Consider the following 21,966-nt stretch of genomic DNA (forward strand, 5'->3'; position numbering starts at 1 on the left):
AGGTTCTCACTATTAAGTAAGGTCATCCCATGAGAAAGAGTAGAGTCCTAATTTGAAACCAGGGTTGTCTGAATCAAAAACCCATCCTCCTCTCAACCATTATGCTAAAATATTATTCGTTCATTCAACATATTTCTTGAGTACCTACTATGTGACAGATACTGTGCGAGGTATAGGGGACAAAACTGTGAACAAAACCAGACCCAGTCTCTGCCCTTACAGAGATTAAGTCTAGTGGGAGAAGCAAACATAACCAATAATCATAGAAATAGAAGTAAAATTAACACTACAACTGTGATGAATTTTCTAAAGGAAAAGGATATAGTGCTGTCTGAGCATATATATAGCAAAGGGAGCTCACACAGTCTGGGAGATCAGGAAAAAATCACTGCAGAAGAGTCACCAGAGCTGAAATCTGAATGATAAATAGGTATTAATTAGTGAAAGGCATGTGCGTTAAGAAGGGAAACCTACCAGACAGAGGAAAAAAACATGTGAAAAGGCCCTGCGGTAAGAGGGAGCTCGGAATGTTTGTGCAACTAAAAAAGAAAAAAAAAGGCATTGTGCCTGAAGCAGACAGCAGAGGAAGGGAGCATGGGACAAGATGAGGCTTGTAGCTGAGAACCCTGGAAAGCCTGAAGTTATGCTGGGCTTAATGACATTTTATCCAAATGTAAGCAAATGGAAGAGAAACTTCTTTTAAGTGTCTATGTTCTGTTTTTTTAAAAGTGATAAAGCCTCAATAGTAACAAAGAGTATTTTAATCCGTAAATCTTTTAAGTCTTAAGTGAAACACTAAACAAAGATATTGTCTCTTCAATGATTCTGATGACAAGCTACTTTTCATCCTCACTACAGCCTCTTGATTCAGGCTGCCTTCATGCATCACCCTGATTCCTCCCATGCCTACCACTTGCAGCCTCTCCTCTTCTTTCTCTTTACCACTCACTGCCTGATCTTCCTGGATCAAAACCTGATCATTCCATTCTCCCACTTAAAAATCCTTCAACAGCTTCACCTTGCCTAATGGGGAATACACGATCTAGCCCTTGTCTGTCCATTTAGTTTCATCTTCTGTTAGAATAGAGTAGAGCCAGGATTGGAGGACATCCAGAGAACAGATTCATTTTTCTGTTATTCCTAATGTATTGGCCTCATCAGCATGGTTCAAGATGGCGTCTTCCCTGACCAAATGACAAATAGCTGAACGGGGGGGGGGGGGGGGGGGGGGGGGGGGGGGGGGCGCTGGCAGAAGCCTCTCTTAAAGGCATGACCACAAAACACAGTCTGTGGCCACACCTGGCTGCAAGGGAAGCCAGAAAATGTGGTCTTTGTTCTGGGCACCCACAAACAAGTACTTCTGTTAGTATGGAAGAAGGGGTAAATGAATGCAAGGGAATAACGAGTAGTCCCTGACATAGAAATGGAAATTAATATGCATTTTTATAAGTTAAATAGGGTTCAAACTAAATTATGCAGTTGATATTAATTCTTTAGAGTTTATTATATTCATTATACTTCCATTTTGAAAAAAATGTGCAATATGAATGTTGATCTACTCTTTAGAAAATGTTTATAGCATAACTTATGGATATCTATTGCCAGGGTAATTACTGCCTCTCAAAACTTCTACATGACAATTTGCCTAAGCAATTCTTTATCCAGATTCTCCAATAATTAACATAGTGTTTATATACTTGCAATTTGATAATATTTCAAAGACTTTCTAGAAGATTCTTTAGTGGCTAAGACTTTGGAAATAAGCACTTGGTTTCACCCATCAGATAACAATGACTTCATTTGTACTGATACGGAAAGGAAGCTCATTCTTCTCATGGGTTTAGAATTAGAACTCAACTATTAAATCATGTCCTGCCAGGTTAATAGGGAAGAAAGGTAACAAAGGCCCATTTCTCATTTGTCATTAATCCTAGAGATGGTTTAATTTCGCAAAGTTTTAAATAACTAAACTTTCATTGACAATGAGTTTTGATTTCACTTAAAATGTCATAATATTTACCATTCCTAGCCACAACTATAAAGCCCCAAGTACAACTAAATTCCTTTCTTCACTTTCCCAGCCTATTTTAACAAATCAGGACTGAAATTACCCTCTTTGAAAACAACTGGTAGAAGCCAAAAATCTACTTGAAATGCAAATGTTTAAGTAGTTATGTCCCTGATATTAGCAATGACCTTGAACACTTTAGCCAAACACAAGTAACTAGTCCTTAAATCATTAACTTACTTTGGATTCCTAATGTAACCGTGTTTGGTAATTTGGAAATGGATTTTTTAAGTCACTGTCTTTTCTTGGTATGATATACTTCAATTGGATTAATTTGGATGTTACAGAAATGAAGCAAAACTCTGAAAATATTTTCTCTCATCTCAAAATTACTTTTCTAAAGACACTACATTTTTAAACATCTGTCATAGAGAATCATAGCATGTTAGAACTAGAGGGAACAGAATGACATTGTTTTACTTTTTTAAATTATTTTGTAATTTGTACATACCTCTATTTTTTCACTTTATTTCTCTGTCCTATACGCAAATACACTCTCAAAGAAGTTCTCATTTGTACATTTCTACCAGTGAGGATTCCAAGAATAAGGGTGAATCACAACACTGGGGAATTTCAGGTTCTTAAAGAGAATGGCCAAACGCGTATCTTCTCGAATAAGCCTGAGGCAAAGCACGTCATAGTAGACTTAGTCAATAGACGGAATAAAAATTAATGAACAACCAAATACTGACTATTTGTCCCCCTCAACTTATATTTAAATGCCTATCCTTTTCCAGACACTTATTCCTAAATTTCAAAAATAAAAATTACAAATTGTCATATGCCCTCTTCTATTTTTCTGAAGTTCTATAAATACCCCAAATACTCTCTGGTTTCATATCAACAAATTATTTCCAACTAAACTTTTCCACCAAGCGCAGTTAAAGCACAAAATGCCTCCATGGATGTATTATGTATTATCCACTAATAGAAATGGCTGATCTAAATTAAGAAATGGACTCACAAATGCTGACAAATTTACTCTGCACACACAAAAACAAAACTGAACTTTCAGAAATATCTTTCTTTTAACATGGCTATATCATGCAAACCATTAAATAAGGCTACATACATTATTTTTTCCAGGCTGTAAGTTTTATCACACGTTAGGCTAGGTAGGTGCATAGATCCGACCCAAGAGATGATTCAAGTACCTATTACGGCAAGACTTTAATGGCACCATAAATCCAATGACAACTTTCATTCACTTTAAAAGAACTACCTATATGGATTCTCAAAATACTTTTATAAATAAGAACAACTACACTGAATTTTTTCCAGAGAAGAACGGATGTTAACAGCTACTTAGAGATTTGAGAATATGTATATCCTAATTCAACAAATATTCATTCAATAAATATTTATGGAGCCAAGCGCCTGAGATACTCACTGACAAAACAAAAGATCCTTGTCTTCAAAGAGCTCACATTCTACCAGAGGTACACAGATGATAAACAACAGATACAATAAATAGTATATTATACTATATGTAGTAAGACAGAATAAAAAAAAAAGGTAGAGCAAGGTAGGGAGACTAGGAAAGGCTGGGGCAAAATGTTGAATATGTTACCATATGACCCAGCAATTTCACTGCTAGGTATATAGCCAAAAGAACTAAGAACATATGTCCACATAGAAACTTGTACACAAATATTCATAGCATTATTCATAATAGTCAAAAAGTGGAAACAACCCAAATGTCCATCAACTGAGGAATGGATAAACACAATGTGCTGTATCCTTACAACAGATTATTATTCAGCAACAAAAAGGGAGTTCTGATCCATGCTACAACATGGAAGAATCCTGAAAACATTATGCTAAGTGAAATTAGCCAGACACAAAAGGACAAATATTGTATGATTCCTCCTACATAAGGCACTTACAATAGGTAAATTCATAGAGACAGAAAGTAGATTAGGGGTTGGAGGGGTTGGAGAGAATGGGGAGTTGATGTAAAAAAGGAACAGAGTTTCTCTTTGGGATGATGAAAAAGTTCTGGAAATAGATAGTGGTGATGGTTGCCTAACATTGTGAATGTCCTAATACCACTGAATTTTACACTTAAAAATGGTTAAGATGGTAAATTTTATGTTACGTATATTTTACCACAATTTATTTTAAATGCACTAAGAAGTTACTGTTAAATTATCTACTAATCAGTGACATCTAAGCTCATGCCCAGGTCTTCTTTGCTCTCTTTCCTCCACATCACACTTCCCTAGAAGCAGGCAGAAATCGAAGCCCTGCTCACAGTGATTTCCCTGATAATCGGATCTGGCACTGTGACTTCCCTTCACGGACATAAGTGAATGACCCAAGTGGGGCCAAATTTTATCACTCTGTATTTTGAAATTGAAGAAAAGAGTCACACAGTATAGGAATTCCTGATCCAAGTAAAGTAAACAGCAGGCCCAGGGAGAAGGTTTTGCTATGGCGATTCCCACAGCAGCCCTGAGTTTCTGCCTTTCTTAATGCTGAATTGTTCAGCTCATCATTCAACTTCTTGGAGCTCCTCCAGTATCCTTATAATAAATTTCCTTCTTTGCTTAAGCTAGCCAGAGATTGTTTCTGTAGCTTACAAACAAAAGAAACTTACTTCTAATATCATATAGTCTTTCAATTCTTAAGCTTTATCCATGTGGGCAAAGTGATATACAAGTATCCTTTGCTTTCCAAATCTTCTGGGCTTTTGAGATCAGATAGTGAGAATTAGGATAGCAAGAGACACCTATAGATTATTTTTCAAGAGTTCCAAGACAATTTAATATAAGGCTTGCAAATAATTTAACTAAATGTGAGTTGAAACCCAAGTTGGAGAGAATTTTATTCTCTGAAATTTTTACAAATAATACACTTTGATTTGCCACTAGAAAAGTTAATCAACAACTTTTTAACCCAATTTTGGTTTTTGTTGGGTTTTTCGGGAATTGTTTGTTTGTTTGGGCTCTTACATTTAGCTCTGATGACCATATAATTTCTTACATAATTTAAACAATCCTCTTTTCAATAGGAGATAATATGTGGAGAGCAGTAGTGTCTGCTCATAGTGATTGTTTCAAAATTAGTCATTACCACAAGGTCTTGGACAGCTAGATATCAGGAATTACTTAATCAAAGACCTAAGTTTTCTCTAAGACTCTGTTGAGAAATTGTTTTAGATAACTAATATATAATAAAAGTCCAGCATTTTGTACTTTTCACAGAGAGATTTCTATGATGATATTTTAACAGTGGCTCAAAAACCTTAGTAATAGAACCTCAATGACATACGTTTGAATTCTAAGAATTTAGAAATGAATATAGATTATGCTTTGTTCACTTCCTACGTCTTTTCCTGCATTCATAAGAATCTATCTATGGCCTTTATCACTTGTTGAAACACCAGAAAGAAAAGAGGGCATGGTGGACTCCATACATACCAGAAGGGTATTCTCTACCAAGTGGGAGTGTGCGTGTGTGTTGAACAATCCATAGGCAGTATAAGGCAAAAAAATTTAGAACTATTTTAGATGAAAAGTTGTCCTTATTGCCAAAGCTTCCAGGGATCTATAAGATTCTATTTAGGTCCATGAACAATGAAGAAAAACTATGAAACATTGGGGATGGGGAGAAGTAAGGAGGAAAGGAGTAAAAATAGAATACCCAAAGGAGCTGGAAAAATTGTATAAATTCCCTGCTTATAGTCCTGCCCTCATTATCTGTGGTCCCAGTAAACTTAACATACCTGACAAGGATTGAAGGCTATCTAAATAAACTCAGAGGGTCTGAACCAAAGTTAAAGCTCTCATATTTGGTAAATAAGCATAAAATATGTTCTGAGATTACTCTGTTTTTGCATATCTCGATAATATCAAATTGTTTGCTTGCTTTTTTGGAGCTATTAAAAAGGACAGTAAAATTTAACTGAATTTTTTTTAAATGAAAGAAAAAGTACCAAGAATATATGAGCAAATTATGGGCATAGATTTAAGACAAATATCCATCCTAATGATCCCTCAAAGTTCAGCTCAAATATCACCTCCTCCTGGAAGCCCTCTCTGGGTCATACCAGCCAGAAAGAAAGAATCTTCTGGTGACTCCCTATGATACTGTTTTTAATCATCTTTATGGGATTTGAAAAGAATTGCTTTAAGTTGTGGTTATTCAATACCAGTCTTATTTCCATTACTAAATTATTTCCACCTTGATTTCACAAATATTCATTCAACACCTACTATGTACCAGGAATTGTGTGAGGTGCTGAGGACACAAGGACTAAAAAGACAGAGCCAGTTCCTGATCCTGTGGCCTGTACGACACTGAGAGCAAAGAAGGCATCAAATGCCTTCGTGTCTCCCATAGATCCTAGCCAAGTGTCATACTAACAATTCTCAAAGGAAGTTCGAGTTTTTGAGATAACAATTAAAAATACCTTAATAGCTGACGTCTCTTCATACTGTATCCCCAGCACATAGTCAGGGTTCATTAAATATTTGTTGAATGAATTAACGATTCAATCTGCAGCATGCTCCACATAAACCACATTACTAGGAAAGTTACATGGACTTGATTCATGATGCGGACACATTTCTAATTTTATGATTAAGGGTTTTTCTGAATAATCTGATAATTTAACTTATTCTTACTTAAGGTTGGAGACCTATGGGTGGGTGTTGGTATAAACTATAAAATAGCTATTATTAACCAATCATTGATTTGAATTTTGAGAAAGCTGATCCATTCATTTCAAAGATATTCAATAAAAACACTTAAGTGATTGATTTCAATCACACACAGACACACAAACGCCTCACAAACTAATGCCTATAGAAACTGACTCAGGCAATAAAAGTTTGATAGTGACTAACAAGATTACTAAAATGTGCAAGTCAGCTATGCTAAAGTACGTACTTCTTACATGTGGAAACAGATTTCTAAAATAAAAAAGGTTATATATTTACTGCATAAGTTAAATCAACCAGTCATAATAATAACCAGGAATAAACTTTATTTACAGTAAACATATGACCATCTATTTCAACAACATGCATTTCCTAGTTTGTGGTTTTCCTCCTCCACTGACCATGAGCGGGAAAACTATTCATGCTTTTTAAAATAAATATTGTTAACTAACAGTAGCAAAAAATCGAAAAGTCCTTAAAAACATTATTTTAATTTTAGTTAACTTTCCTGATTATAAAAGTAATAGATGCATAGTTAAAGAGACATATGTAGAATCTGGGAAATATAGGAGATATAAAAATGAAAATGAAAATCACCCATCCATGTACCATGCAGTGTCACCACTGTTAATACGCTATTCTATTTTCTTTCACTATTTTCCACCTATCTTATTTTATATATTTTTTATTTGAAATATAGTTTTCTAAAGGCATATACTGAAAACTTTCTCATCTAAATCTGCATAGGAGTAGAAAGATAACCACAAAAGAGGAATCAATACATTTGAAAGGCACAGGTTTTTCCATTAAATAAAGGAATGAATGAACGATCATTCAAGTTTCACTTCCCTGATTATAATCTGGTGATCTATTACCAGGGTCTGATGTAAAAAAAAAAAAGGAGTAAAATTCATTCTGTTATTATGCTACAAATTTGTCATAAAAGTCCACTGTTCTTCTTTTATCTTTATATATGAAGACACACCTTGTGCCTGGAATTTAAGTTTTAAAGTTTGAGTCTATAGTATTCTGTCTATATTCTGTAAGTTATCTACATGCTATCTGTACAACAACAGTTCCAAAGGGAAAACGTGATTAGGAAAAGTGCTACCAGTGCAAAAAAAAAAACAGCTTCTGTCAAACCTAGAATGAGGTCAAGCAGCTGCCTCTGAATTCTATTCTATCCAAGCCAAGTGTCAGTGGCACTTGAGGAGGGATGGTTGTTTACCTGACTAAGCTCTCCACAAGAGAGGGTCTAAAAGCTGCAATGTTATTTATGGAAGGACTGCTAAGCTTAAGAAAGAGTCAACCTTTCAGCTCAAAATAGACTTTATGTTCACTACTTTAGAAACTGTCTTTGTACTCGAGCTGATTTCAAGTTCCATAACGTGACTACAACACTGAGAGTTTCCAAAACAACTCAGTATTCAAAATTATATTGTCTTCTTCCCCCGCCCTCAACGAGCATGCAAACGTCCAATGGATTTTTAGATACTTTTATCACAACATACGCCTCAGCCAAAACAAGGCTAAGTTTATACATCTACTTATAGCAGGAAATAATGGCTGTTACTTGGGTAGGTGCTATTTGGAAGATACTAAAGGTAACTTACAAATTATGACAAAATGAAATGACTATAACCATTCCTTGCTTCATCTATGACTCTCCACTGATGAGTCCTATTAAGGGGCAGATTCTTAAAACTACGATAAGAACAGCATAATTAAAAAAGTAAAAAAAGAAAAGATAACAAATCAAATCTGCAAAACATTCAAATATCAAAAACATTAAGCAGAAAAAAAAGACCAGGAAGGGAAATTCAAGGCACTATAATTGGAAACAATAAGACGTAAGCATTTACACAGTTTTGCTTATCTAAGGAAAAAAGCCAGAATTATAAACTGTGTGACACACCACCACCACCCTACCTGATGCCCATCACTGAATATGGAAACAAAAGAATTTAAAAGTTCGTTGAACTGGCCAAAATCCAAGCAGGAAGTAAAAATAAGGGCCCCAATCTTTTGTCACTCTGGCCAAGAGACTATTATGATACTTTGCATCAATGGGTGGTCACCTGACAATTTTCTGAGACCTTAACCAGTGGGTGTCAATTCTTGGTAGACCCTGAGAAGAAACCTCAAGCCAAAGGCAGCAATCCCTGAAACAGATGTAGATGGACATACACACACACACAAATACTCACATGCACACTTCTCATTCTCAACCATGCAAGAACAGATAGTGGAGAACGACAATGAAGGAGTTATATATCTGTCACCGAGTCTACTGTGTGGTACCTGACCATTGGTCAAGTTAATATACTCAGAAATATAAAGTCTTAGATGTGGTAATGACCAGGGAAGTAAATCCCAGTATAAAGAAAATGAAGGAGAGGGAAGGGACAAGCAATACTGCATATGAAATTGTACAGCATATTCCAAAATTTCCTCCTTCCTTTTTAAAAGAAAAATAAAAACTATAACCCTAAAATGTACCAGTAGCAAAAAATTTGTTTATTTAAAATACATTCACCATCTTCATTCAATAGGATTTAACGCAGCTTTTCCTTAAGTCAATATAAGGGTTTCCTAAATAGATCTTTAGATGAAAAATTAAGTTAGAATATACAAACCAGGCCCGTTTTGGACCTACACAAGCTCAGAGAACAATACTCTACTTCAGTTTGCAACAATTCAGGATTCAGAAACATCAGGTAAATACTGGTTAAAGGATAACTGGAGGAAAAATGGGAAATGCAAATCTTTGCAACCGGGGCATTCTAATTCCTCACAGACTGAGAAATCTAACTTAAAAGGGTCACAGAGGCTAAGGAAATCCTTCCACATTTCCAGTTGGAAGGGCCCCTGAGAGGAGCCAGCTAAACTCTCATATAGTGAAACTCTTGATTTTTTTCAGCTGAAGAATTTGTTACCTTACTGCAAAAATTCCCAAAAGCAAAAAACTAACAATGTATGTTTTCCCAAACTTACTGACACACTAAATATTAACATCGGACAAAACTTATTTGCAAATATCTATTAATTACCTTGAAGTGTTCTGTGAACTCCGTTCTCATTATCTACCCTCTTAAGCTGAATTTGAAAAATCATCATGCTATCAAAAGCGCCAAAGAGATAAAGAGCTAAAATAGAAATCAGAAACTTTAAGCTTAATTTTTAGCTCTTCCATTGAGTTTTTAATATTACGATGGAACGAACTATTTTGGTTAAATAGATAACAATGCCAATGTCTCCAATCCAGCTCTCTGATTCACTTTAACATTTCACACACTTTTTGAAGAAATTTAAGGACCACAAAAAATATAACGTGGATTTTCCTAGCAACTTTCTGAAAAAAAAAAATTGGGCTCTTCCATTTCTGTCTCTTTCATTCACATAATTTTATCATACCCCAGAGAAGTGGGCACAGCATATACGCTCTTTAGTCTCCAGAAAGGCAAGCTGACACAAAAAGAGAATAAATGATACGATCAAGGTCACACGGCTCATTAGCAGCAGACCTAGGACAAGAGATCTCCAACTAATAGAAGATCAAGGAAATTCAACGTGAAGTATGCACTTCACGTCTTTGCTACCAAAAGTGAATAAATAATGACCCTACAACAATACAATGAAAAACTATAACTGCCATGCTGCTTTGATTTCATAGCCCTAAAGCCAATTTGCAAAATAAAATATCTACCAATTGTATTCTAAGCTAATAAAGTAGGTGATGCTGCCCCACCTAGATAACATTTCATGTGGCAGGGACATATACTCCTGCAAGCTTTATAAGCCCTAAAAAATCTGAGGGTAATGCGGTTCCACAGAGTAAAGAAAAGGAATATGCAGTGAAAGCACCAGACTCCACCAATGGCAGCATTTCTGAAGATCCTTCCTCACCTTAGGATCAAGCTGCACGGAGGTCCTGTCACGCTAACCTCAACAAGACTCAGTTTGTTAACAGAAAAATAACACTGCACAAACACATTCGAAGGAAACTCAACTTTCAAAACACCAACTAGAAATAGTGACTACAAAGAAGAAATATTTATACAAATGTATATGCTACATTAAAGATCAACCTTAAAGGCTTAAAGACTATGATGTGTAACCAAAGAAACACACACGTGGCTGGGAATCTGGAGAGACGGTTACAGTTCCAGCTTTTGGCACTAATGTTAATGTCCTCTGTTTCTTGGGAAAGTCACTTCCTTTCTCTTCCTCCTAGTTTCTCCATCTCTCAAATGAGCAGGAAAGAATCCACAACTGCTTCCTGACTGACCATCTACTACAGCCCTATCCGTGCATAGTTACCCAAACACATACCTTTGCTGAATAAGACACTGCAAAACGTGGCCTTTTATTTATCTAGGTTTTATACTCTATTCCTAATCCTTTTTATTATTTTGCCCACAACTGCAGCTATTGCTCGCAGTCACCAAGGTACTGATAATTACAACAGCTAACATAATGAGCAAGTGCTCATTAAGCGCCAGGTACCATGCTAAGGCTTCACACGGATCAGTGTACATATCTTAACTCATTTCTTCCCCACCACAACCCTATAAGGTAGAAACCATTATTATTCCCATTTTTAGACTTGAGGAAACTGAGATACAGAGTGATTACGTAACCTGACCAGGGTCACAAGGGGCACAAGTGCAGAAGCCAGGATCTGACCCCAAGCGTCCGGGCCCTGGAGCCCCTCTTGCTTAACTACCACAGTCCACACACCTCCTCTAGAGAGCGGAAGGGTGAAGTGCAGCAGACTTCATCTGCAAAATGTTGTTAGGGGTCCCAAACTGAACTTAGACTAAGTATTCTCTCAGAAACCACTGGGAGCTCCTGATTTACAAACCCAGCATAAGCACTTGCCACACGGTTTTTCTTCCACGCTTCAGTTTCACAAGTAAAATAACACAGATCTTAAAGGGACTAAACTAAATCTTCTTCCATCCATGGGGGAGGGAGATGCACGAATAACAGAAACTGTGGAAGTACTCGTGACTTCCACGTCCGGTGTCAAGCAAGCACCACTCCGTTACACGGTGGCTCGCAGTCCCGGTCCAGGGACACTGCATACTAAGTCATGTGTCCTAAAACCCAACAGCAGAACACAGTGACCAGCCAAGAGTGGAAACACCAGTTCCACAGCCTGAAACCTCTAAGGCTGGGGTGTCTCAAGTACTGAGACCACGAGGCAACAAAAAAACTACGGGCGCATCAAAATATATTGCAGTGTGCATTGAAACGGCGAACTGGTGTTCACAATCAGGACAGAGAGAAAATACTAGCAATCAAGGAAGTCCTACTTAACCATCTAGCACACTGTGATGTTTATATATATATTTCCACCATTCATAAATCAAGTCGAATCTCAAGAGCCCTGCACTTGGCCGAGTTCCAGGAGAGCTTGAAGATTCAGTGGGCCAAGGCCTGGAAAGGAGGGCAGCAGGTCTGAGTTCTAGAACCCAGGAGGCCGCCAGGGAGCTCTCAGGGGGACAGCGCTGCGGACGCCCCTGGGCTGCCCCTGACGGCGGGGCGAGTTCCCGTTTGGCAAAGCCGAAAGGAAATTACTTCGGCAAAGAGGGGACAGTGCGCTCCTCCCGCAGGGCAAAGCCACACTTTGGCTCACCGCATCGCTCGAGTTTCATGTCCAAGGCCAAGGACTTTCATCGCCTGCTCTTACAAACCCGGCACGGAGAGACAGGGCTCGAGAGCGGGAGCGAGCAAAGACCGGGAGGAGAGGTGTTTTGTTTCACCTTTAAGAGAAAACAAACATTTTCATCAAAACAACCCGTGGAGAAGCCAGCGAAGACTTCTTCGCAGGGCCTGTCTCAGGGCTTTTGAATCACTTCCTCCTTTTCGGATGTGTCTCTGAGCTGGAGATTACGAAGTTGCTGAGAAAGTCTTGCCTCCGCAGGCAGCTTCCTGCGAGCCAGCCGAGCGCACGGCGCTGTCCGCGGGCGCGGAGCCTGCCCCCGCAGCCCGGCCACGCGCGGGAGGACGCGGCGGCGGCGCCCGCAGGGACCGGGATGGGTTCCGAAGAGACAGAGCGCAGCGCCGCCCAGCCCGCGCCCCCGGCTTACCCCAGGGTGCTGATGAAGCCGTTGACCGAGCCCTCCGCGTACAGGGACACGATGTCCCCTATGTAGAGGAAGCTGGACATTTTATCAGACATGCTGCTTCATGCTCCAGAGCAGACGTCCCTCCTCTTCTCTGCGCCCTGGCCGCCCTCTCCGGGGAGCCGCCGCGGCAGAGGCGGAGCGGAGCGCACGACGGCGGCGCCGAGAGCGGCGGCGGAGGGCACTGCCCGAGTGGCCGAGGGTCGGGGCTCAGCCCTGCCCGGCGCCGGAGGAGCCGGCCACGAGCGAAGCTGCCGCTGCAGACACCCCGCGCCGTGCGCCGCCCGGGCGCCCCGAGAGCCGCAGCCGCCGCCTCCCCGGCAGGTTTCCTGTTCCTTTCAGAAGTTTTCTCTCCAACACCTTTGCTCCTCCTCCTCCCTCCTCCGCTCCCCCTCCGTGTCCCCTCCCCGCTCGGCGCCTCGCCGCGGCCGTCACCGCCGCGGCGCGGGAGCTGGTGGTGCAGAGCCCCTCGGTCCCCTCGGGGGAATTTTTGGACCAGGTGGTGGTGCCCATTGGGCGCCGGGGAGGAGAGGCGCCTGGGGAGGAGGGGGCGGGAGGCCAATCAGGGAGCGGCGGCCGGGGGCGGAGCGGGACGGGGGCGGGACGACGCTGGGGAGGCCGGGCCACCCGGGCAGCCGCGGCTGTGGCCGCGCGGGCCGGGGAGGAGACGCAGCGCGCGGCGGCGCTGGAGGGGCGACGAGGGCGGTATAGCTGCCCTGGAGGGGCCGGCCCTCGGGTGTGACAGTCCCTGCCTGGGAAAGCGAAGGATGGCGGAGTCGAGACCCGTTCCCGGAGCTTCAAGGGGGCAGGGAGGGTGAGAAGTAGCGGTGACGGGAGAGGAGGGGCGCGAAGGACCGGAGCGGTGGAATGAGCCGGCGAGACGCCTGGAGATGGAAAGGAGGAGCCGGGGTGGAGTGGGTGGAGTGGGGCTGGGTAATCGGCTGACGAAGGGAGAGGAAGGTGTTGAAGTAAAGGAAGAAATAGAAATAAAAAATAAATACATGGTAAAGATAATAGGAAGGGAGAGAGCGAGGAACTAAGGCCTCTATTTGGAGCATGTAGTTTTGGTTTTTGTCTCAAGTATATGGCGTTAGTGAAACTTGACCCGTCAGCAGATGTCCAGGTAGACGCGAGCCTCCAGGGAGGTGAACGTCACTTGGCCGAGCCAGCAATTTTTGTAGCCAACCGTTGGCGGTGGAACCTTCTCTTAAGCCTGCAAGGCCGCGCCTGCGGCGCTTCCTTAACTACAAGGCGAGGTTTAACCTTCCACCTCCGGGAGCGCGCTGTCACTGGTCCCTGACAGTCTTCGTTTGTTTACGGTTAAAGCTGCTGACTCTTGAAGCTCCGGTGGTCATAAATGAAACCGGCGGCGAGACACTTTTCCAGGCCTTCTCTGTTGCTTTTGTAGCCCTCATCTTGTAACAACATTTTGAAGCCCTTTGCCCTCGCTTTCTAGAAGACCCGAAGAAGGCAAACTTTGCGCGACGGTTGTGACACTAGCCACACTATCAAAGAGCTGCAACTAAGTAATCCCCGCACAGCAAGGTTTGCAGAAAGGCCGAGGAGCTCAGGGCGTGCAGAAGGGTGGGTGCCAAATTGTGCAACTGACCAAAATTTAAATTTACGGTTCAAATATGTCTTACAGTCCAAAGATGGTTTGGGTTGAGACTTAGAATCACATAATGAAATATGAAAGAATAAGCTTAATATTCAAACGTTTGTGTTTAGAAAGGCTGCAGGATAGAGGAAAATAAGAGTGTTAGCTCCAGAATCCAGGAAATGCCAGCACAAGGCCTGTATGTGTTGAGATAAACTAGACCCAGTCATTGTGCTACCATGCAGCTGACAGCTCTCTCTTAACTTCTGTGTTCTCTTTTGGGAAATGTTACTTAGCAGCTTAGAAATGCCTATTATATGATAGAAGCCCTCCTCTCTCTGCACAAATGACATTACTGACAGGAGCCTCTAGGACATCAGACATATGAGCTATTTCAAAGCTCGATATGGAACAAGGTGATGGCCTTGGAAACAGAGGTTTCTGTTTATCCAAGGGATCTGTGCATTATATTCTATGGTTCCCCATATTGCACAGTCCTGTGCTATACATCCAATGGATGTTCAACAATTATTGGTTAAAGTCTTTGTTTCCTCTAGGCACAAACTGTCTGTGAATAATACATGATAAAACAAGTGATTGTTTATGCTAATGAAAAGATATAAGCTTCAAGCCATGTATTCAAGTCCAATGTCTTTCTTGCCCCTCACCCCATCCCCACCACCCATCACGTACTGAGGTGTCCAGTGTAGTCTGAGGACTGGATCTGGTTACTCTTCTGCACCAGCAGGACAAAGATGGTCAGCCAACCACCAAAGATTCAGGCTCTCTTTCTCTGGCAGCCAAGCTTCCCTAAAAGCGTCTCCCCAGGGGCTAGTCTGGTGGCGTAGTGGTTAAGTTCCTGCATTCTGCTTTGGCAGCCCAAGGTTTGTATGTTCCAGTCCCCGGCCATGGACCTAGCACCGCTGGTCACACTATGGCTGCATCCTACATAAAATACAGGAAGACTGGCACAGATGTTAGCTCAGCAACAATCTTCCTCAAGTAAAATGAGAAGGATTGACAACGGATATTAGCTCACGGCCAATCTTCTTCACACATACACACAAAAAAGTGTCTTCTCAGCCTTAGCCATAATGGCAACTCTATCGTTCCATTTGCTCAACTCAGAAACCGTGGCATCCTTTTCGATTCCTCTGTTTCTCTCACATGCCACACTCAATCCATCAGCAAATCCTGTCAGCTCTGTGTTCTAACTATAAACAAAATCCAACTCTTTCTCAACACTCCTACAATCCTGGGTCATGCCTCCATCATCTCTCTCCTGGATTACAACAGACTCTTTGCTGATCTCTCTGCTTACACCTTTGCACCCTTATGATCTATTCTCAACACAGAAGCCGGACTGTTGCTGTTAAAATAGACGTTAGATCAAGTCTCTGTTCAAAACACTGCAATGCCTTCCTATCTCAGAGTAAATTCTAAAGGCGTCTCCATGGCCTGCAAGGCCCCATATTGATCTGCCCCCTTGGCCAACATAGTGGAGTGGTGTAGGTACACATGTGTGAGTGGCACTTTACGTATGAGTGAGCAGTGAGCAGTACACACCTGCACAACCATTCTGAGCAACAATTGGTCAGGTCTAGCCCACCACCACTACCACCTCTCTGACCTCGTCTCCCACCACTGTCTTAACCTTCTCCATTCTGACCACCTTGGCCTCCTCACTCACCCTCACATTTGCCAATCCTGCTCCTGTTGAGGGCACTGCACTAGCTATTCCCTCTGCCTGGCATGTTCTTCCCGCACGTATCTGCGAGGCTCACCCCCTCTCTTCCTTCAGGACTCTGCTCTGATGTCATGGTGTCATAGAAGGCCTTCCCTGACCATCCTATATAAAATACCATCCTCAGCCCCATTTGCTCGCTATCTCCCCTGCTCTGTATTTTTTCTTAGTTTTTTTTATCACGGCATGTTATACTTTTATTTATTTATCGTCCTGTCTCCTCCCACTAGACTATAGGTCCCATGATGGCAGAGAACTTGTCTGTTTCCATTCCCGCTTTATTCCACTGCTATAAAATAGTTCTTGGAGCAGGATAGGCAATCAATAAGTTTATGTGGAATGAGTGGGGAAGAAAATCACCTAGTGCAGCCATCTCTACGGCGTCTCAGGGACCTCTGTGTAGCTTGCTGCCTCCAAGAGTAACTATGCTTCCTTTGGGGTGCATGTTCACCCTAATCTCACATCCCAAAACTTTCTTCAGGTTCTATTATTGTCCTCCCTTTGAAGCTAATTCTGAGATGGAGACCCCCACTTAAACCTAATTCTAATTCAAACCCATTCTATGCTACATGTCAACAAATTCTGTTCACCCACTGTGACTTAGCTAAATCGCACGTAAGAGGGGAATGAAGGAAAAGGGAGAATCCTGAATTTACTGAGTTAAACCTCCAGTGACTGGGAAAACCTGAACTTACTGAATTTATCCAGAACTGACTAGATCAAGTTTGCCATCAGTAGAAGCAGATTAAATTATCAAAAAATAGTTTGACCTCAAACCATATACAAAAATTAACTCAAAATGGACCAAAGACCTAACTATAAGAGCTAACACTATAAAACTCATAAGAAAACCTAGAGGTAAATTTTCATAACATTGAATTTGGCAATGGCTTCTTAAATATGACACCAAAGCCATAAGTAACGAAAGAGAAAAATAGATAAATGTGGCTTCACAGAAGTTTTTAACTTCAGTGCTTCAAAGGACACTATCAAAAAGGGGAAAATACAATGCACAGAATGGGAGAAAATATAGGCAAATCATATATCTGATAAGGGACTTGTATCTACAATATATTTTTAAAAACAGATCTCAACAATAAAAAGACAACTCCATTTTTTAAATAAGCAAAGGATCTGAATAGACATTTCTCCAAAGATATTAAAATGGTCAATAAGCACATAAAAAGATGCTCAACATCATTAATCATCAGGGAAATGCAAACCAATGTAACTATGAGATATCATTTCATAACCACTAGGATGGCTGTAATCAAAAAGACAGATAATAAATGTTGACAACAGTATGGAAAAATTGGAACCCTCAGACACTGTTGGTGGAAATGTAAAATGGTACAACACATAGGTAGTTCTTCAAAAAGTTAGACATAGAGTTACCATTTGACCCAGCAATTCCATCTCTAGGTATATATCCAACAGAAATGAAACACATGTGCACACTAAAACTTGTACACAAATGTCCATAGTAGCTTGTTCATAAAGCCCAGTGTCCGTCAACTGATGAATGGATAAACAATGGAACATTATGTGGCCATTAAAGAGGGATGAAGTACTGATTCATGCTACAATGTAGATGAACCTTGGACACAGGCTAAGTGAAAGAAACCAGTCACAAAAGACCACATATTATATGAAGTGTCCAGAATAGGCAAATCCATGAAAACAAAAAGTAGATTAGTCGTTACCTAGGGCTTAGAGTGGGTAAGTAAACGGCACAGGGTTTCTTTTTGGGGTGATGAAAAAGTATCCTTGAAACTTACACTTGTGTTCAGCACTTTTTTCACTTTAACTTGACCTCTGAGTTTGTGGTTCCCTGACACATACTTTGGGCAAGGGTAGCCTCATTCTAGCCGCCAAGACTGGGGAAAGGATGTTAGGGTGCAACTGAAAAGAATTCTGTGAAGCTATAGGTGGGGTAAGACGCGTTACTTAATTCCCCACTAATCATCTGAGTGACTACACAAACTCAAAAATGTCCCCATCTTCCAAAAAAAATCACCTTTTTCATCAAATGGCATCACCAACCTCTTAAGAATCCAGGCACAAAGTCTTAGAGTCACTTTTCATTTATTTCTCTACCTATTTCTTCCTTTCTGTTATCTCAAAAATGTCTCCTCTTTGCCCTCCCTCATCCTAGTCTGTTCTATAGTGTTGCCAGCTCATTGGTCTCCACCCTTTTGGTCTCCCCCACTCACCATCCTCATGGCAAGCCAGGTCACTCTCCTTACAAAGCTGATCTGATCAAAACTGCTCAAACTTACAATGACACCCCATTGTCTGCAGAAGGAAGTTCAAAGGCTTTAACCTGCTGGTATGAATAGTAGATGTTATGAGTATCAGTCCATATAAATAGATTCTCCTGTGCTGAGAATATGAGACATTTCACCATATCCTAGCATTCCACTATCTGTGATCTGGTCTCCTCCTTTTATAATCTCAGTTTCTACTCTTCCACTCCTGAGGTCTTCAGGGAAAGCCAGTCTTCCCACCTATAAGCTGGCACTTTTAGTCTCCGTGTCTTTGAGTGTGATGGTCCTTCTGCCAGAAATTCCTCTCCCACCTTCCCTTCTCTCACCTCTACGTACTCAAATTCCGCTTCCCCAGTGAAGCCTCCCAGATACTGTGAAGGCAAAGTTCTCCTTCTTTGTGGATTCCTATAGCCAGGCCACCCTTTCCCTAACATTTGTAGGTCTTCAGGGCAAGAGTAATTGGAGGCCCTTGTGACATAGTCTAAATGTTAAAAATTGCAAATTAAGCTAATAAACTGTTAAGGTAGTGCGGGGAGAGTTGGCCCACATTTTCAAGTTCCCTATCTACAACCCCTCCAAACAGCCATCCCCTGGCCGCTCCTTGGGCCTCCCCTGTGCACACCAGCTGTGCAGTCTACACTTGGGAAGATGGGTGAGGGGCCAGTTATGCATGGGATTCTGGGGTCTGGGATACCGAGAACAGAGTCTAGAAGTGGGAGGAAGCTCAGGCTCTAGGTGGGCATGTCTCCTTAGTCCAGAATGGAGCCCTTTAAAACTCAGAGCCCAGGGCAGGAGCCCAGATACCCAATCTAAAGACACAGGCTTTTAAGGTACACTTTCCTTTTAAGGTACCATGTAACACTTTCCACCCTGCCTTCTTGTTATTTCTGTACATCTTGAGCCTTACCAAACTAGAAGCATCCTGAGAATGAGATCAGTGTCTAATTCATGTTTTAGTCCTTATGGGGCCTAGTGGTACCCATTTAGGGCTTCAATAAATAGTTGATAGATAAATGAAACAATAAATAACTGATGTGGAATTTTTGAATGCTTAAGTATTTTTCTTACCTCTGACTATGACAACAGTAGATGTCCTGAACATCAATTCAACCAAATGGCATTCAAAGGGTCTCCTGTGCTGAGACTATAAATCACTTCAGCAAAAGCCCTGGTCATCATTGCCCTAAAAAATCTATAGGGAGAAGTAATAACTAGAGCAGAGTGTAATATTTGAAATGTTTATTCCCAAAGGATTGACTATATTAAAAATAAGCTTCCAGCAAAGAGTTCTTCCATCAGCGATGTTTTCAGGGTAATTTATACTCATTATTCACTCGGATATCCTCAGATCAATACTAGAAGTGAAAGGTTTGTAATCTGTTACCTGTCAGCTGACTCTTTCATGCATAGTTTTCCTCACTCCTCTGCCTTGTAATAAATATAATTTTTAATGTGTAACTGAGTTATTGTGCAGTCTGCCTCATGAGGTACAAATAAAATACAGGTTTTTAAATCACTCTCTTGCAACAGTCAAATCTACATGTTCTGTTCCTTAATGATATATCAAGGAGAGCCTTTGGATTTAGCTATTTTCAGTTATTAAACGCACACACACCCCCAGTCCAGTTTAAAACGTTGGTCCCATCCCTTCCAGACCTCCTTAGATCAATGGGACAGCCACAGGGAAGGGGCATGGTCTGTTCTTTTTCTTCTACCATACATCTTTGCTCTGAGCTCCTTGGTTTTGCGCTAGGGAAGCAGGATCTGCATGAACTGGGCAAACGTATCATTCTGAACTGGGTGTGTGATTTCAGTCCTCTCTTGACCCTTGCTCTTGTCTGGCCAACACTGACTAGTTGCAGGGGCCTCCTTGTCAGGTAGGTGGTAAATGTTGGCTCTCTGCTGGGCACACGGGAGAGGTATTTAGTTGCTCTGAAGGACCTCTGCAGTGCACAGTCCTTTGAAGTGGGAGAGCTGACACAGGCCTGACTTCTTTCAAACCCCCTTAGCTCTGCCACTGACAATATACCCTACAGCCAGACCACCCTCTTGCATGTGGTTCTAGCAAGTCTGGCCTCCTTTTGTCCATGAGAGATTCCGGCAGGGTCTGCTTCATAGTCTTGCAACCTGTGCAGTAGCATAGGGCCTCATGCTTAGAAGGGCCCCATGCTTGGTTTGATGTTTTGCTGCTGCCATCTTGAAATTCTTGGTCATTTTTGAACAAGACACCCACATTTTCATTTTGCACTGGGCCATGCAAATTATGTAGCCAGTCCTGCATTCAGGTATCCTTACCATGCCAGAGTGGGCATATAAACTGCTCCACTGGTCCCCCTCATTCTATCAATCTTTCATCTCTCTCTGGTTCCTTTTTCCCTACTCAGATCAACAAGTCTGACATTCCAAGTACCAACCTGCCTCCAATTAGGAGATAAAGGCAGGCTCCTCCTCTCATGGGCACCACCACTCTTTACAAGTTTCCCTCTAAAATATCCTCCATGGAGACAAGGAAAAAGCTCTGCCACCCCTCGCTACCTCACTAGACCAACAACGGATGACTGCCAATTCACCATAATCAATCTATATTCACTATGGAGAGTTCTGTGGATTTGTTCTTTAATAAATATATGTTAGCATTTATACTTCCTGCTTGAAATTTTTGACTAGAAAATGCTGTGTCCCTGAGGCCTCCAAGTACAAGCTGGAAGGAGAAAGATGAGTGGTATGGGGGGGATTTAGAAGGAGAATCTCAGAAGATTCTTATGAGAATCGTTGTGAGGTAGATCCTTTGGTGGCCTCCTGATACCCATGCACCTTCATGCATATCTAACAGCCTGAATGGCGTTAACATCACCCCCAACTCCAAGCATAGATCCTGACTAGTCTAAACTAGTACTTCTCAAACTTTAGTATGTGTGAGAACCATCTGGAGAGTTTGTCAACGCACAGCTCCTTGGGCCCCATCCTCTGACGTTCTGATTTAGTAGGTCTAAGATGAGCTTACTAGCGTTTCTGAAGGGGATGGTTGAGTGTGGGCAGGGGGAGATGGGGTTGAAACAAACCTTGGCTAGTGGGGAGGACTTGCTGAGAAAATGACTTGTTTTTCATTTTTATTTGAAGTAATCTCCAACTTACGGAAAAGTTACAAAAAGAGTACATAACTTTGACCCAAATTCAGCAATTTTAAAATTTGCCACATGTTTTTATCATTGCCTTTCTCTATACGCACACACGCAATTTATTTTCAGAGGCATTTGAGTGTAAGTGGCATACATCATACCCATTTACCTTTTAATTCTTCATGTATTCCTAAGAACAAAGAGATTCTCTTATATATAAACACTGCAGTTATCAAGTTCAGAAAATGTAATATTCACCTAAAACTTTACTGTCTATGTTCCAATGTATCAATTGTCCAAACAGAGAGCTTTATAGCATGTTTTCACCCTGGTCTAGAATACCCTCCAGGATCAGATATAGCATTTAGTTGTCCTG

At 41.3% G+C, this 21,966-nt stretch overlaps 1 protein-coding gene across 2 annotated transcripts in view; it reads right to left on the reverse strand.

The window, feature by feature from the left end:
- The window catches only part of ITPR2 (inositol 1,4,5-trisphosphate receptor type 2), a 465,227-nt gene extending 451,830 nt beyond the window's left edge, over positions 1-13,397 (reverse strand). For both annotated transcript variants that reach the window (XM_070494990.1, XM_070494989.1), the window contains exon 1: positions 12,828-13,397. In XM_070494990.1, the coding sequence (XP_070351091.1) occupies positions 12,828-12,919 (92 nt within the window). In that variant the 5' untranslated portion in view covers positions 12,920-13,397. The remainder of the gene's footprint in view (positions 1-12,827) is intronic.
- Between the last annotated feature and the right edge of the window lie 8,569 nt (positions 13,398-21,966).

Source organism: Equus asinus, chromosome 22 (genome assembly GCF_041296235.1).
Source record: "Equus asinus isolate D_3611 breed Donkey chromosome 22, EquAss-T2T_v2, whole genome shotgun sequence".
In the NCBI taxonomy this organism is placed as follows: domain Eukaryota; kingdom Metazoa; phylum Chordata; class Mammalia; order Perissodactyla; family Equidae; genus Equus; species Equus asinus.